Genomic DNA, 17,621 nt, shown 5'->3' with positions numbered 1-17,621 from the left:
TTTTGGATTATGTTCGGGATTTTTTTGGGGATTTTTTGGGATTTTTTGGGATTTTTTGGTGATTTTTTGAGATTTTTTAAAGGATTTTTTGGGATTATGTTCGGGATTTTTTTCGGGATTTTTTGGGGATGTTTTTCGGATTTTTTAGGGGATTTTTTCGGATTTTTTGGGGGTTTTTTGAGATTTTTTTAGGATTTTTTGGGATTTTTCAAGATTTTTTAAAGGATTTTTTGGGGATTTTTTGAGGATTTTTACAGATTTTTTAGGGATTTTTGGGGGGATTTTTTGGGATTTTTTTGGATTTTTTTAGGGATTTTTTTGCAGAATATTAGAGATTTTTAGGGATTTTTTTAGGGATTTTTTTGATATTTTAAAGGGATTTTTTGGGATTTTTTGGGGATATTTAGGGATTTTTTTGGGGATTTTTTGGGGATTTTTGGGGATTTTTTGGGGATTTTTGGGGGATTTTTTGGGGATTTTTTGGATTTTTTTCGGATTTTTGGGGGATTTTTTGGGGATTTTTAGGATTTTTTCGGATTTTTTTTCGGATTTTTTGGGATTTTTGGGGATTTTTCAAGATTTTTTTAGGGATTTTTTGGGATTTTTCAGGATTTTTTGAGGATTTTTACAGATTTTTTGGGATTTTTTGATGATTTTTTTGAGGATTTTTACAGATTTTTTTGAGATTTTTTGGGGATTTTTAGGGGATTTTTAAAGGATTTTTTGGTGATTTTTCAAGATTTTTTAAAGATTTTTTGGATTATTTTCGGGATTTTTGAGATTTTTGGGGGGATTTTTCGGATTTTTTCGGATTTTTTTCGGATTTTTTACAGATTTTTTAGGGATTTTTGGGGGATTTTTTTGGGATTTTTAAAGGATTTTTTGGTGATTTTTCAAGATTTTTAAAAGGATTTTTTGGGATTATTTTCGGGATTTTTTGAGATTTTTTGGGGGATTTTTGAGGATTTTTACAGATTTTTTTGAGATTTTTTTGGGGGATTTTTTGGATTTTTTGGGATTTTTGGGGATTTTTTTCATCGACCGCCACGGGAACCGACACAAACTCTGCCCCGAAAGGTGAATTGAAAAATTATTTGATTGGAAAAAAAAATGGAATGAAATTGGGATTTATTGGATTTTTTGGGGTTTTTATATGGATTTTTTGGGGATTTTTTAGGGATTTTTTCGGATTTTTTTAGGGATTTTTTAGTGATTTTTCAAGATTTTTAATTAGGATTTTTTGGGATTATGTTCGGGATTTTTTGGGATTTTTTTCGGATTTTTTTGGGATTTTTTGGAGATTTTTTGGGGATTTTTTTTGGATTTCTTTCGGATGTTTTCGGATTTTTTGGGGATTTTTTTGGGATTTTTGGAGATTTTTTTGGATTTTTTGGGGATTTTTTGGGGATTTTTTGGGGATTTTTTGGGATTTTTGGGGGATTTTTGGGGGGATTTTTTTCATCGACCGCCCACGGCAACAGGCACAAACTCTGCCCCGAAAGGTGAATTGAAAAATGATTTGATTGGGAAAAAATGGGGTTTGGGGTTGGGAAGGAAATTTGGGATTTTTAGGGATTATTAGGGATTTTTTGGGATTTTTTCCGTCATTCTTTGGGGATTTTTTAGGGATTTATTTTGATTTTTTGGGGATTTTTTCGGATTTTTTTCGGATTTTTTTCGGATTTTTTGGGGATTTTTTGGGGATTTTTTGGGATTTTTTGGGGATTTTTTGGGGATTTTTTGGGGATTTTTGGGGATTTTTTTCGGATTTTTTTCGGATTTTTTTCGGATTTTTTGGAGATTTTTTGGGGATTTTTTTGGATTTCTTTCGGATGTTTTGGGGATTTTTTTGGGATTTTTGGGGGGATTTTTTGGGATTTTTACAGATTTTTTTAGGGATTTTTTGGTGATTTTTGGGGATTTTATGGGGATTTTTTTGAGAATTTTACAGATTTTTTTAGGATTTTTTAGGGGATTTTTAGGATTTTTTAGAGATTTTTTGGGGGATTTTTTGGGATTTTTTTAGAATTTTTTTGCAGATTTTTAGAGATTTTTGGGGGATTTTTGGGGTTTTTTGTGGATTTTTTGCGGATTTTTGGAAATTTTTAGAGATTTTAGGGATTTTTTTTGCGGATTTTTAGAGATTTTTTTAGGGATTTTTTAGGTTTTGGGGGGGATTTTTTGGGGATTTTTTGGGGATTTTTTTCATCGACCGCCACGGCAACCGACACAAACTCTGCCCCGAAAGGTGAAGTGAAAAATTATTTGATTGGAAAAAAAAATGGGAATGAAATTTGGGATTTGGGGGGATTTTTTGGGGTTTTTATATGGATTTTTTGGGGATTTTTTAGGGATTTTTTCGGAATTTTTTAAGGTTTTTTTTTGTGATTTTTCAAGATTTTTTTAAAGGATTTTTTGGGATTATGTTCGGGATTTTGGGGGGATTTTTTGGGGATTTTTTTCGGATTTTTTGGGGGATTTTTTGGGGATTTTGGGGGGGATTTTTTTGGGGATTTTTTGGGGGATTTTTTGGGGATTTTTTAGGGATTTTTTGGGATTTTTGGGGGATTTTTGGTGATTTTTCAATATTTTTTTAAGGGATTCTTTGGGATTATTTTCGGGATTTTTTTGGGATTTTTAGGGATTTTTTCGGATTTTTGTTCGGATTTTTTTCGGATTTTGGGGATTTTTAAAGATTTTTTTTAGGGATTTTTTGGGGGGTTTTAGGAATTTTTTAAAGTATTTTTAAAGATTTTTTGGGGGGATTTTTCATGGATTTTTTCCTGATTTTTCACAGATTTAAAAAAATTTTATTTTATTTTTCCCCATAAATTTTTTCTACAAATTTTACAGATTTTTTTTTTTCCAGATTATTTCAGGAATTTCTTCCAGATCAGGCCCAAGACACAAAATTTGGGAAAATTTGGGATAAATTGAGAAAATTTGGATGGGAAAATTTCAGAAAATTTGGATAATTTGGAAAAATTTGGGAAAAATTGGGAAATTTTGGGAAATTGGGAAAATGTTGGGAAATTTGGGAAAATTTGGAATAATTGCAGAAAATTGGGGAAAATTGGGGAAAATTTGGGGAAAATTTTGGGAAATTTGGGAAAATTTGAGGGAAAATTGGGAAATTTGGGATGATTTGGAAAAATTTGGGTAAAATTGGGTAAAATTTGGGGAAAATTGGGAAAAATTGGGAAATTTTGGGAAAAATTGGGAAAATTTTGGGAAATTCGGGAAAATTTTGGGAAATTTGGGAAATTTGAGGGAAAATTGGGAAATTTGGGATAATTTGGGAAAATTTGGGATAATTTGGGAAAATTTGGGGAAATGTGGGGAAATGAGGGAAAATTTGGGAAAATTTGGGAAAATTTGGGACAATTTGGGGAAATTTGGGGAAAATTGGGAAAAATTGGGAAAATGTTGGGAAATTTTGGATAATTTGGAATAATTGGAGAAAATTGGGGAAAATTGGGGAAAATTTGGGGAAAATTTGGGAAAAATTGGGAAAACTTGGGAAAATTTTGGGAAAAATTGGGAAAATTTTGGGAAATTTGGGAAAATTTGAGGGAAAAATTGGAAATTTGGGATAATTTGGGTGAAATTTGGGAAAATTTTGGGAAAATTTGGGACAATTTGGGGAAATTTTGGAAAATCTGGGAAATGTTGGGAAATTTGGGAAAATTTGGAATAATTGGGGAAAAGTGGGGAAAATTGGGGAAAATTTGGGGAAATTGGGGAAAATTTGGGGATAATTTGGGAAAACTTGGAAAATTTTGGGAAATTTGGGAAAATTTGAGGGAAAATTGGAAATTTGGGATAATTTGGGGAAAATTTGGGATAATTTGGAAAAATTTGGGGAAAATTTGGGAAAATTTGGGGAAAATTTGAGGGGAAAATTGGGAAATTTGGGATAATTTGGGTGAAATTTGGGAAAATTGTGGGAAAATTTGGGACAATTTGGGGAAATTTGGGGAAATTTTGGAAAATCTGGAAAATGTTGGGAATTTGGGAAAATTTGGAATAATTGGGGAAAATTGGGGATAATTTGGGGAAAATTTGGGAAAATTTGGGAAAATTTTGGGAAATTTGGGAAATTTGGGATAATTTGGAATAATTGGAGAAAATTGGGGAAAATTGGGGAAAATTTGGGGAAAATTTGGGGAAAATTGGGAAAAATTGGGAAAATTTTGGGAAATTTGGGAAAATTTGAGGGAAAATTTGGGACAATTTGGGAAATTTGGGAAATTTGGGAAAATCTGGGAAAATGTTGGGAAATTTGGGAAAATTTGGAATAATTGGAGAAAATTGGGGAAAAATTGGGGAAAATTTGGGGAAAATTTGGGGAAAATTGGGAAAAATTGGGAAAATTTTTGAAATTTGGGAAAATGTTGGGAAATTTGGGATAATTTGGAATAATTGGAGAAAATTGGGGAAAATTGGGGAAAATTTGGGGATAATTTGGGAAAACTTGGGTAAATTTTGGGAAAATTGGGAAAATTTGAGGAAAATTGGGAAATTTGGATAATTTGGGGAAAATTTGGATAATTTGGAAAATTTGGGGAAATGTGGGGAAATGAGGGAAAATTTGGGAAAATTTTGGAAAATTTGGGATAATTTGGGTGAAATTTGGGAAAGTTTTGGGAAAATTTGGGACAATTTGGGGAAATTTTGGAAAATCTGGGAAAATGTTGGGAATTTGGGATAATTTGGAATAATTGGAGAAAATTGGGGAAAATTTGGGTGAAATTTGGGAAAAATTGGGAAAATTTTGGGAAATTTGGGAAAATTTGAGGGAAAATTGGAAATTTGGGATAATTTGGGGAAAATTTGGGAAAACTTGGGAAAATTTTGGGAAATTTGGGAAAATTTGAGGAAAATCTGGGAAAAATTGGGACAATTTGCGTGAAATTTGGGGAAATTTTGGAAAATCTGGGAAAATGTTGGGAATTTGGGAAAATTTGGAATAATGGGAGAAAATTGGGGAAAATTGGGGATAATTTGGGGAAAATTTTGGGAAAACTTGGAAAAATTGGGGATAATTTGGGGAACTGGGAAAACTTGGGAAAAAATTGGGGATAATTTGGGGAAAATTTTGGGAAATTTGGGAAAATTTTGGGAAAATTGGGAAAATTTGAGGGAAAATTGGGAAATTTGGGATAATTTGGGGAAAATTTGGGATAATTTGGGAAAATTTGGGGAAATGTGGGGAAATGAGGGAAAATTTGGGAAAACTTTGGAAAATTTGGGATAATTTGGGTGAAATTTGGGGAAATTTTGGAAAATCTGGGAAAATGTTGGGAAATTTGGGAAAATTTGGAATAATTGGAGAAAATGGGGATAATTTGGGATAATTTGGGGAAAATTTGGGAAAAATTGGGAAAAATTGGGAAAATTTTGGGAAAATTTTGAGAAATTTGGGATAATTTGGGGAAATTTGGATAATTTGGAAAATTGGGGAAAATTTGGGAAAATTTGGGGAAAATTGAGGGAAAAATGGGGAAATTTGGGATAATTTGGAATAATTGGAGAAAAGTGGGAAAATTGGGGATAATTTGGGGAAAATTGGGAAAACTTGGGAAAATTTGGGGAAATTTGGGAAAATTTGGAAAATCTGGGGAATTCTGGGATTGGGGATGAGTTTTTTCAGGAATTTTTTTTCCTTGGTTGCTCTGGGATGGTCCCGTCCCATCCCGGAATTCCGGAATTTTCTGGAATTTTCTGGAATTTTGGGGAATTTTGGGGGAATTTTCCCGCAGTTCCGTGGGGGATGTGTCGGTGCTGAAGCTGAAAATGGAGAAATGTTCCCGCCAGGATTCCATCTTCATGAAAAAGGTTTGGAAAAAAAAAAAAAACCAAAATCACCCCAAAAATCTGGAAAAATCCTGGAAAAATCCCCAAAAAATCCTCCAAAAAAATCCCCCCAAAAAAGCCCCAAAATAACAAAAAAATGCCCCAAAAATCCATTAAAATCCCCAAAAAAATCCTCAAAAAAAATTCCCTAAAATTCCTCAAATTCCCCCCGAAAAATCCTCCAAAAATTCCCAAAAATCCTCAAAAAAAATCCCTAAAAGTTCCTAAAATATCCCCCAAAAAAATCTCTACAAATAAAAAATATCAAAAAATCCCAGAAGAAATCCTCCAAAAATCCCCAAAAAATCTTTCGAAAATCCCTAAAAAATCTCAAAAAAAATTCCTAAAAATCCCCCAAAAAATCCCCCCAAAATCCCCAGAATTCCAGAATCCCCAAATTCCCCAAAATTCCAAAAACATCCCCCCAAAATCCCAAAAAATGCCTAAAAAAAAAACCCCAAAAAATCTAAAAATCCCCCAAAAATCTAAAAATCCCCCCAAAAATCCACAAAAAAATTCCTAAAAATCCCTAAAAAATCCCCCCAAAAATCCCCCAAAAAACCCCAGATTTCCCATCATCCCCCAAATCCCCCCAAAATCCCCAAAATTCCCCCCAAAAATTCCCAAAAAATTCCGAATTCCCCTCATTTCCCAGCAGGGGGCTGCTCTTTGTGCTGACTCAGCAACCCAACAAACAAACCCCAAAATCCCCAAAAAATCCCCCAAAATCCCGCAAAGAATCCTCAAAAAAATTCCTCGAAAATCCTAAAAAAAATCTCGAAAAATCCTCGAAAAATCAGCCTTAAAATCTCCTAAAAAATCCACAAAAAAATTCTCAAAAATTCTCAAAAATCCCCCCAAAATGTCCAAAAAATTCCTTTAAAAAACGCCAAAAAATCCCCCCCAAAATCCTTTAAAAAACCCAAAAAATCCCTAAAAATCCCCTAAAAAATCCACAAAAAATCCCAAAAAAATCCTAAAAAATCCCTAAAAAAATCCCCCAAGAATTCTCAAGAAAATAAAAAAAAAATCCAAAAAAAATTCTCCAGAAAATCCCCCCAAAATCCCCAAAAATCGTCAAAAATCGTCAAAAAAATCCCAAAAATCTCTTAAAAATCCCCCCAAAAATTCTCCAAAAAATCCCCCAAAATCGTCAAAAATCGTCAAAAAAATCCCAAAAAATCCCTCAAAATCTCAAAAAATCCCCCCAAAATCCCCCAAGAAATCCTCAAAGAAATCCCCAAAATCCCCAAAAAATCCTCAAAAAATCCCTAAAATCCCCAAAAATCGTCCAAAAAATCCCAAAAAATCCCTCCCAAAATTCCTAAAAAATCCCTCAAAAATCCTAAAAAAATCCCCAAAAATCCCCAAAAATCGTGAAAAAAATCCCCCAAATCCCCTAAAAATCCTTTAAAAATCCCCAAAAATCGTCAAAAAAAATCCCAAAAAAATCCTTCAAAAAAATCCCAAAAAATCCCTCAAAAATCTCAAAAATCCCCCCAAGAAATCCTCAAAAAAATCCCTAAAAATCCCCCAAAATCGTCAAAAAATCCCCCAAATCCCCTAAAAAATCCCTTAAAAATCCCCCAAAATCGTCAAAAAAAATCCCAAAAAATCCCTCAAAAAAATCCCAAAAAATCCCCAAAAATCGTCAAAAAAATCCCAAAAATCTCTTAAAAATCCCCCAAAAAATTCTCCAAAAAATCCCCAAAAATCGTCAAAAATCGTCAAAAAAATCCAAAAAAATCCCTCAAAAATCCCAAAAATCCCCCAAAAATTCCTAAAAAATCCCTTAAAAATCTAAAAAAAATCCCCAAAAATCCAAAAAATCCTCAAAAAATCCCCAAACATCCCCAAAAAATCTGAAAGAAATCCCAAGAAATCCCCCAAAAATTCCTAAAAAATCCCTCAAAAATCCTCAAAAAAATCCCCAAAAATCCCTAAAAAATCCCTCAAAAATCCTCAAAAAAATCCCAAAAAAATCCCCCAAAAATTCCTAAAAAATCCCTTAAAAATCCTAAAAAAAATCCCCAAAAATTCCTAAAAAATCCCTCAAAAATCGTCAAAAAAATCCCAAAAATCCCCCAAAAATCCCAAAAAACCCCTCAAAAATCTCCAAAAATCCCTAAAAAATCCCACAAAAAAAAAAAAACCCCCAAAACCCCAAATTTTCCCCAAAAATTCCCCCAAAATTCCCGAATTTTCCCTCATTTCCCAGCACGGGCCGGCTCTGCTGCGGCTGCTTTTTGTGCTGGCTCAGCAACCCAACAATTCCCGACGTCACTTCCGGGCCCTCTTCCGCCTGCTCGCCCTGCTGGGGCTGGAGCTGGCCACCGATGACGTCATCACCGACCTCGTGCGCCTCGCCCTCGCCCTGCAGGTAGGGAATTCCTGGGAAATTTTATGGGAATTTTTGGGGGATTTTGGGGGGTTTTTTTTGTGATTTTTTGGGGTTTTTGTGATTTTTTGGGGGGGATTTGGGGTTTTCGCGTGATGACGTCATCGTTGAGGTCACGCTCGCCCCGCAGGGAGGGAATTGTGGGAAATTTGTGGAAATTTTGGGGGGGGGGATTTTGCGGGAATTTTTTTTTTAGGGGTTTTTGTGAATTTTTTTAAAATTATTTTTGGGGGGAGTTTTTTTGGATTTGGGGTTTGCAAGTGATGACGTCATTGTTGATGTCACGCTCACTCTGCAGGAAGGGAATTCTGGGAAATTTTTTTTAAAATTTTTGCGAGTTTTGGGAGGATTTATGGGAAATTTTTTAGGGGTTTTTGTGATTTTTTGGGGTTTTGGGCAGAGTTTTGTTGGGATTTGGGATTGTGAAGTGATGACGTCATCACTGACCTCATGCTCACCCTGCAGGAAGGGAATTCTGGGAATTTTGGGAATTTTTGGGGGGATTTATGGGAAATTTTTTTAGGGGTTTTTGTGAATTTTTTTAAAATTATTTTTGGGGGGAGTTTTGTTGTGATTTGGAGTTTGCAAGTGATGACGTCATCGTTGATGTCACGCTCATTCTGCAGGAAGGGAATTCTGGGAAATTTTTTTTTTTAACTTTTGTGACTTTTGGGAGGATTTATGGGAGGTTTTTAGGGGTTTTTGTGATTTTTATTTTTGGGGGAAGTTTTGTTGGGATTTGGGGTTTGCAGATGATGACGTCATCAGTGAGGTCACGCTCATTCTGCAGGAAGGGAATTCTGGGAATTCTGGGAAATTGTTTGGAATTTTTGGGAGGATTTATGGGAATTTTTTTAGGAGTTTTTGAGATTTTTGGGATTTTTTGGGGGAGTTTTGTTGGGATTTGGGGTTTTTTATGTGATGACGTCATCGTTGATGTCACGCTCATTCTGCAGGAAGGGAATTCTGGGAAATTTTTTTTAAATTTTTGCGAGTTTTGGGAGGATTTATGGGAAATTTTTTAGGGGTTTTTGTGATTTTTTGGGGATTTTGGGCAGAGTTTTGTTGGGATTTGGGGTTTTTATGTGATGACGTCATCACTGATGTCACGCTCATTCTGCAGGAAGGGAATTCTGGGAAATTTTTTTTAAATTTTTGCGAGTTTTGGGAGGATTTATGGGAAATTTTTTAGGGTTTTTTGTGATTTTTTGGGGTTTTTTTGGGGGGTGAACGTCTGTTGGGATTTGGGATTTTGAGGTGATGACGTCATCATTGAGGTCACTCTTACGCCGCAGGAAGGGAATTCTGGGAATTCTGGGAAAAATTTTGGGGACTTTTGGGGGGGATTTATGGGAGTTTTTTAGGGGGTTTTGAGATTTTTGGGGGAGTTTTGTTGGGATTTGGGGTTTTCACGTGATGACGTCATCATTGATGTCACGCTCACCCTGCAGGAAGGGAATTCTGGGAATTTTGGGAAATTTTTTTTAAATTTTTGTGACTTTTTGGGGGATTTATGGGAGTTTTTTAGGGGGTTTTGTGATTTTTTGGGTTTTGGGGGGAGTTTTGTTGGGATTTGGGGTTTTTATGCGATGACGTCATCGTTGAGGTCACACTCATTCTGCAGGAAGGGAAATTCTGGGAATTCTGGGAAATTGTTTGGAATTTTTGGGAGGATTTATGGGAATTTTTTTAGGGTTTTTGTGATTTTTGGGGGGAATTTTCGGGGAGGAATTTTGTTGGGATTGGGATTTTGAAGTGATGACGTCATCACGGATGTCACGCAGGAAGGGAATTCTGGGAATTTTTAGGGGATTTTTTTTTTTTTTAATTTTTTGGGCGGGGTTTTATGGGATTTGGGGTTTTTTTTTGTAAATCTGATTTTTCGATTGGATTTTTTTATCGAATTTCTTACTTGGGTTTTTTCTTATTAATTAAATTATTTTTTTGATTAATTTTATTGATTTATATTTTTTTTTTTAGGAATTTCTTTTGATGAAATTGAAAGTTTATTTTTTATTTTGGTTTTTTTTTTTTTTTGATTGGGGATTTTTTTCTAATCTTGGGGGTTTTTAATTAAATTTGATTTTATTAAATTTATTTTTATTCGTGGTTTTTTTCGATGCTTTTTTTAATTTTATTTTGGGGTTTTTTGCATGGGGTCGTTCAAAATTTTTGTGATTTTTTTTTAATTTTATTTTTTTATTTTATATTTTTTTTTAAAATTGAATTTTTTCCTTTTTTTTGGGGTGCTTTCTTAATTTTTTTTCCATTTATTTTAAGTTATTTAATTATTTTAATTAATTTTTTTTTAATTATTATTTTGGGGTTTGTGGAACTTTTAGATTTGTTTATTTTGGGGGGATTTTAATTATTTTTATTAATTACTTTTGAAATTTCGTTCTTTTTCATGTTTTTTTTTAACAATCCAAAAATCCCTTTTTTTGGGGGGGGAATTTGAATGGAATTTTTAATGGATTTAAATTTTTTTTAAATGGAATTTTCAATGGAATTTTTATTAAATTATTTTCAAATTTTTTTTTGCAATTTTTTAGAATTATTTTTGGAATTATTTTTTAAATTATTTTCGCATTTTTTTATTTTTTTAAATTATTTTTGAAATTTTTTTGATTTTTTAAAATGAAATTATTTCTGGAATTATTCTTGGAATTATTCTCGGAATTTTTTTTTTTTAATTTAAATTATTTTTTAATTTCGGGGGGGGGGGGGGGTTTAAATTTATTTTTAATGGAATTTTTCTGGAATTATTTCAGGAATTTTCCCGACTTCCCCATGAATTTTTCTGGAAAACTGGAAAATTTTTATTGAATTTTTTTATGGAATTCTTTTTCGTTATTTTTGAAATTTTTTTTTTTAATTTTTTTTTAATTTTTAAAAAAATCATCATTACTTTTATTATTTTTGGAATTATTTTTGGAGTTCTTTTTATTATTTTTGGAATTATTTTTGGAATCATCTTCCCAATTTTTTACGGATTTTTTTTTTTTAAATTATTTTCAATTCTTTTTTTTTCCTGTACTTATTTCACCAAATCCATTTATTTAAAAAAAAAAATCAAATTTTTCCCGTTTTATTTGCATTTTCTCGTCTCCCTTCCCCATTTCCCTTCCCCATTCCCCCACAATTCCCCCACGGATTTTTCTGGAAAAACGGAAATTTTTTTAAAATGGAATTTTTAATCGATTTTTTTTTTTTGAAATTATTTTGTATTTTTTTTTGTTAATCTATTCCTTATTATTATCAATTTTCATTATTTTTGACTTTTTTTTTTTGGTAATTTTTTTTTTGTTAATCTATTCCTTATTATTATCAATTTATTATTTTTGGAATCTTTTTTTTTATTAATCAGGGAATTATTTCCCCAATTTCTTACGGATATTTAATGGAATTTTAAAAAATTCTTTTTGCCGATTATTTTAAATTAATTCCCATTTTTCACCCTTTCATTTCTCTCTATTCCCCATTCCCCCAAACCCATTCATTTTTTAATTTCATTTCCCTTCTTTTCTCTCCCCAATCCGAATTTTTGGGGATTTTTCTGGGACCTTCCAGGCCCTGGCCCAGGAGGAGCCGTCGCTGCCGGGCCCCAATCGCTGCTCCCTGCTGGCCCTGAGCGCCTCCTTCATGGCCCTGCTGGGCCACCTGCTGGCCATCCCCCAGCTCCTGCAGCACACTCAGCAGGTGGGCAGCCCCAAAATCCCCAAATTCCCCCAAAAACACCCCAAAAAATAAAAAAAAAACCCGAGAAAATCCGATGTTCCTAGCAGGAGTTATAGCGATTTTATTGGGAATTTATTGGGAATTTATTGGGATTTTATTGGGGTTTTATTGGGAATTTATTGGGGTTTTATTGGGAATTTATTGGGGATTTATTGGGATTTTATTGAGATTTTATATGGATTTTATTGGGAATTTATTGGGATTTTATTGCGGTTTCATTGGGATTTTATTGGGGTTTTATTCAGATTTTATTAGGATTTTATTGGGAATTTATTGCGATATTACTGTGATTTATTGGGAATTTATTGGGAATTTATTGGGAATTTATTGGGATTTTATTGGGAATTTATTGGGGTTTTATTGGGATTTGTGTATTTTGGGATTTGGGCTGTTTGGGGTTTTTGGATGTGTCCCTGAGCTCTGGCCATCCCCCAGCTCCTGCAGCACACTCAGCAGGTGGGCACCGAGAAAATCCCAAAATTCCCCCAAAATCACCCAAAAAATAAAAAAAACCCCGAGAAAATCCGACGTTCCTAGCGGGAGTTATTGGGAATTTATGGGGAATTTATTGGGATTTGATTGGGATATTACTGTGATTTATTGGGAATTTATTGGGATTTTATTGGGGTTTTATTGAGATTTTGTTGGGATTTTATTGGGATTTTATTGGGATTTTATTGGGATTTTATTGGGGTTTTATTGGGATTTTATTGGGACTTTATTGGGATTTTATTGGATTTTATTGGGGTTTTATTGGGATTTTATTGGATTTTATTGGGATTTTATTTGGATTTTATAGGGGTTTTATTGGGATTTTATTGAGATTTTATTGGGATTTTATTGGGAATTTATTGGGATTTTATTGGATTTTATTGCGGTTTCATTGGGATTTTATTGGGGTTTTATTCCAGATTTTATTTGGATTTTATTGGGAATTTATTGCCATATTACTGTGATTTATTGGGAATTTATTGGGATTTTATTGGGGTTTTATTGGGAATTTATTCGGATTTTATTGGGGTTTTATCGGGATTTTATTGGGATTTTATTGGGATTTTATTGGGGTTTATTGGGATTTGTGTATTTTGGGATTTGGGCTGTTTGGGGTTTTTGGGATGTGTCCCTGAGCTCTGGCCATCCCCCAGCTCCTGCAGCACACTCAGCAGGTGGGCACCGAGAAAATCCCAAAATTCCCCCCAAATCACCCCAAAAAATAAAAAAAAAACCCGAGAAAATCCGACGTTCCTAGCGGGAGTTATTGGGAATTTATTGGGGTTTTATTGGGATTTTATTGGGATTTTATTGGATTTTATTGGATTTTATTGGGATTTTATTGAGATTTTATTGGGATTTTATTGAGATTTATTGGGCTTTATTGAGATTTTATTGGGATTTTATTGGGATTTTATTGAGGTTTTATTGGGGTTTTATTGAGATTTTATTGGGATTTTATTGGGAATTTATTGGGATTTTATTGGGATTTTATTGCGATATTACTGTGATTTATTGGGAATTTATTGGGATTTCATTGGGATTTTATTGAGATTTTATTGGGATTTTATTGGGAATTTATTGGGGTTTTATTGGGATTTTATTGGGGTTTTATTGGGGTTTTATTGGGATTTGTGTATTTTGGGATTTGGGCTGTTTGGGGTTTTTGGATGTGTCCCTGAGCTCTGGCCATCCCCCAGCTCCTGCAGCACACTCAGCAGGTGGGCACCGAGAAAATCCCAAAATTCCCCCAAAAACACCCCAAAAAACAAAAAAAAAACCGAGAAAATCCGACGTTCCTAGCGGGAGTTATTGGGAATTTATTGGGAATTTATTGGGAATTTATTGGGGTTTTATTGGGATTTTATTGGGAATTTATTGGGATTTTATTGGGAATTTATTGGGATTTTCTTGGGATTTTCTTGGGGTTTTATTGGGGATTTATTGGGGATTTATTGGGATTTTATTGAGATTTTATATGGATTTTATTGGGGAATTTATTGGGATTTTATTGCGGTTTCATTGGGATTTTATTGGGGTTTTATTCAGATTTTATTGGGATTTTATTGGGAATTTATTGCGACATTACTGTGTTTTATCGGGAATTTATTGGGATTTTATTGGGGATTTATTGGGGTTTTATTGGGATTTTATTGAGATTTTATATGGATTTTATTGGGATTTTATTGGGGTTTTATTGGGGTTTTATTGCGGTTTTAAATGGATTTTATTGGGATTTTATTGTGATTTTATGGGAATTTATTGCGATATTACTGTGATTTATTGGGAATTTATTGGGATTTTATTGGGATTTTATTGGGATTTTTTTGGGATTTTATTGGGGTTTATTGGGATTTTATTGGGATTTTATTGGGGTTTTATTGGGATTTGTGTATTTTGGGATTTGGGCTGTTTGGGGTTTTTGGGATGTGTCCCTGAGCTCTGGCCATCCCCCAGCTCCTGCAGCACACTCAGCAGGTGGGCACCAAGAAAATCCCAAAATTCCCCCCAAAATCACCCCAAAAAATAAAAAAAAACCGAGAAAATCCGACGTTCCTAGCGGGAGTTATTGGGAATTTATTGGGAATTTATTGGGGTTTTATTGGGGATTTATTGGGATTTTCTTGGGGTTTTATTGGGGATTTATTGGGATTTTATTGGATTTTATTGGTAATTTATTGGGAATTTATTGGGGTTTTATTGGGAATTAATTGGGATTTTACTGTGATTTATTGGGAATTTACTGCGATTTTATTGCAGTTTCATTGGGAATTTATACGATTTTATTCGGACTTTATTGGGGTTTTATCGGGTTTTAGTGGGATTTATTGGGATTTTATTGGGATTTTATTGGGATTTTATTGGGGTTTTATTGGGATTTTATTGGGAATTTATTGGATTTTATTGGGATTTTATTGGGGTTTTATTGGGAATTTATTGGGATTTTATTGGGATTTTATTGCGGTTTCATTGGGATTTCATTGGGATTTTATTGAGATTTTATTTGGATTTATTGGATTTTAATGGGATTTTATTGGGGTTTTATTGGGATTTTATTGGGATTTTATTGGGGTTTTATGGGATTTTATTGGGTTTATTGGGATTTTATTGGGATTTTACTGGGGTTTTATTGGGATTTGTGTATTTTGGGATTTGGGCTGTTTGGGGTTTTTGGGATGTGTCCCTGAGCTCTGGCCATCCCCCAGCTCCTGCAGCACACTCAGCAGGTGGGCAGCCCCAAAATCCCCAAATTCCCCCAAAATCACCCCAAAAAATAAAAAACCCCCGAGAAAATCTGACGTTCCTAGCAGGAGTTATTGGGAATTTATTGGGGTTTTATTGGGATTTTATTGGGGTTTATTGGGATTTTGTTGGGGATTTATTGGGGATTTATTGGGATTTTATTGAGATTTTATATGGATTTTATTGGGAATTTATTGGGATTTTATTGGGGTTTTCATTGGGATTTTATTGGGGTTTTATTCAGATTTTATTGTGATTTTATTGGGATTTTATTGGGAATTTATTGCGATATTATTGTGATTTATCGGGAATTTATTGGGATTTTATTGGATTTTATTCGGATTTTATTGGGATTTTATTGGGATTTTCTTGGGATTTTATTGAGATTTTATTGGGATTTCATTGGGATTTTATTGGGATTTTATGGAGATTTTATTGAGATTTTATTGGGATTTTATTGAGATTTTATTGGGAATTTATTGGGATTTTATTGGGGTTTTATTGGGATTTGTGTATTTTGGGATTTGGGCTGTTTGGGGTTTTTGGGATGTGTCCCTGAGCTCTGGCAATCCCCCAGCTCCTGCAGCACACGCAGCAGGTGGGCAGCCCCAAAATCCCCCAAATTCCCCAAAATCACCCCAAAAATAAAAAAAAACCCCGAGAAATCCGACGTTCCTAGCGGGAGTTATAGCGATTTTACGGAATTTATTGGGATTTTCTTGGGGTTTTATTGGGGATTTATTGGGAATTTATTGGGATTTTATTGAGATTTTATATGGATTTTATTGGGAATTTATTGGGATTTTATTGCGGTTTCATTGGGATTTTATTGGGGTTTTATTCAGATTTTATTAGGATTTTATTGGGGAATTTATTGCGATATTACTGTGATTTATTGGGAATTTATTGGGATTTTATTGGGGTTTTATTGGGGTTTTATTGGGATTTTATTGGGGTTTTATTGGGGTTTTATTGGGATTTTATTTGGATTAATTGGGATTTTATTGGGAATTTATTGGGGTTTTATTGGGATTTTATTGGGATTTTATTGGGATTTTATTGGGATTTTATTGGGGTTTTATTGGGATTTTATTGGGGTTTTATTGGATTTTATTGGGGTTTTATTGGGATTTGTGTATTTTGGGATTTGGGCTGTTTGGGGTTTTTGGGATGTGTCCCTGAGCTCTGGCCATCCCCCAGCTCCTGCAGCACACTCAGCAGGTGGGCAGCCCCAAAATCCCCAAATTCCCCCCAAATCACCCCCAAAAAATAAAAAAAACCCGAGAAAATCCGACGTTCCTAGCAGGAGTTAGTGGGAATTTATTGGGGTTTTATTGGGGGTTTTATTGGGATTTTATTGGGGTTTTATTGGGATTTTATTGGGAATTTAATGGGTTTTTATTGGGATTTATTGGGAATTTATTGGGGTTTTATTGGGAATTATTTGGGAATTTATTGGGGTTTTACTGGGAATTTATTGGGGTTTTATTGGGATTTTATTGGGGTTTTATTGGGATTTTATTGGGATTTTATTGGGATTTTATTGGGAATTTATTGGGAATTTATTGGGATTTTATTGAGATTTTATTGGGATTTTATTGGGAATTTATTGGGATTTTATTGGGATTTTATTGCGGTTTCATTGGGATTTCATTGGGATTTTATTGAGATTTTCTTTGGATTTATTGGGATTTTAATGGGATTTTATTGGGGTTTTATTGGGATTTTATTTGGATTAATTGGGATTTTATTGGAGTTTTATCGGGGTTTTATTGGGATTTTATTGGGGTTTTATTGGGATTTTATTGGGATTTTATTGGGGTTTTATTGGGATTTGTGTATTTTGGGATTTGGGCTGTTTGGGGTTTTTGGGATGTGTCCCTGAGCTCTGGCCATCCCCCAGCTCCTGCAGCACACTCAGCAGGTGGGCAGCCCCAAAATCCCCAAATTCCCCCCAAATCACCCCAAAAAATAAAAAAACCCCGAGAAAATCCGACGTTCCTAGCAGGAGTTAGTGGGAATTTATTGGGGTTTTATTCGGATTTTGTTGGGGTTTTATTGGGGTTTTATTGGGGATTTATTGGGGTTTTATTGGGATTTTATTGGATTTTATTGGGGTTTTATTGGGATTTTATTGGGAATTTATTGGGAATTTATTGGGATTTTATTGGAATTTTATTGGGATTTTATTGGGATTTTATTGGGAATTATTGAGATTTTATTGGGAATTTATTGGGATTTTATTGGGGATTTATTGAGATTGTATTGGGATTTTATTGAGATTTTATTGGGATTTTATTGGGAATTATTGGGAATTTATTGGGATTTTATTCGGATTTTATTGGGGTTTTATGAGATTTTATTGGGATTTTATTGGGATTTTATTGGGAATTTA

General features: G+C 33.7%; 1 protein-coding gene across 1 annotated transcript in view; it reads left to right on the top strand.

Moving 5' to 3' along the window:
* LOC106864224 (protein EFR3 homolog B-like) overlaps positions 1–17,621 on the top strand; it is a 61,581-nt gene that overhangs the window by 41,125 nt on the left and 2,835 nt on the right. Inside the window, 3 exon segments of the mRNA XM_088162784.1 lie at positions 5,763–5,838; positions 8,075–8,236; positions 11,825–11,953. Of these exon segments, the coding sequence (XP_088018910.1) occupies positions 5,763–5,838; positions 8,075–8,236; positions 11,825–11,953 (367 nt within the window).

This window comes from Sturnus vulgaris, chromosome 3 (assembly GCF_052056855.1).
Source record: "Sturnus vulgaris isolate bStuVul1 chromosome 3, bStuVul1.hap1, whole genome shotgun sequence".
NCBI classification, from domain to species: domain Eukaryota; kingdom Metazoa; phylum Chordata; class Aves; order Passeriformes; family Sturnidae; genus Sturnus; species Sturnus vulgaris.
Note: the sequence above shows the minus strand (reverse complement) of the source record. Positions and strands in the feature narration are given on the sequence as shown.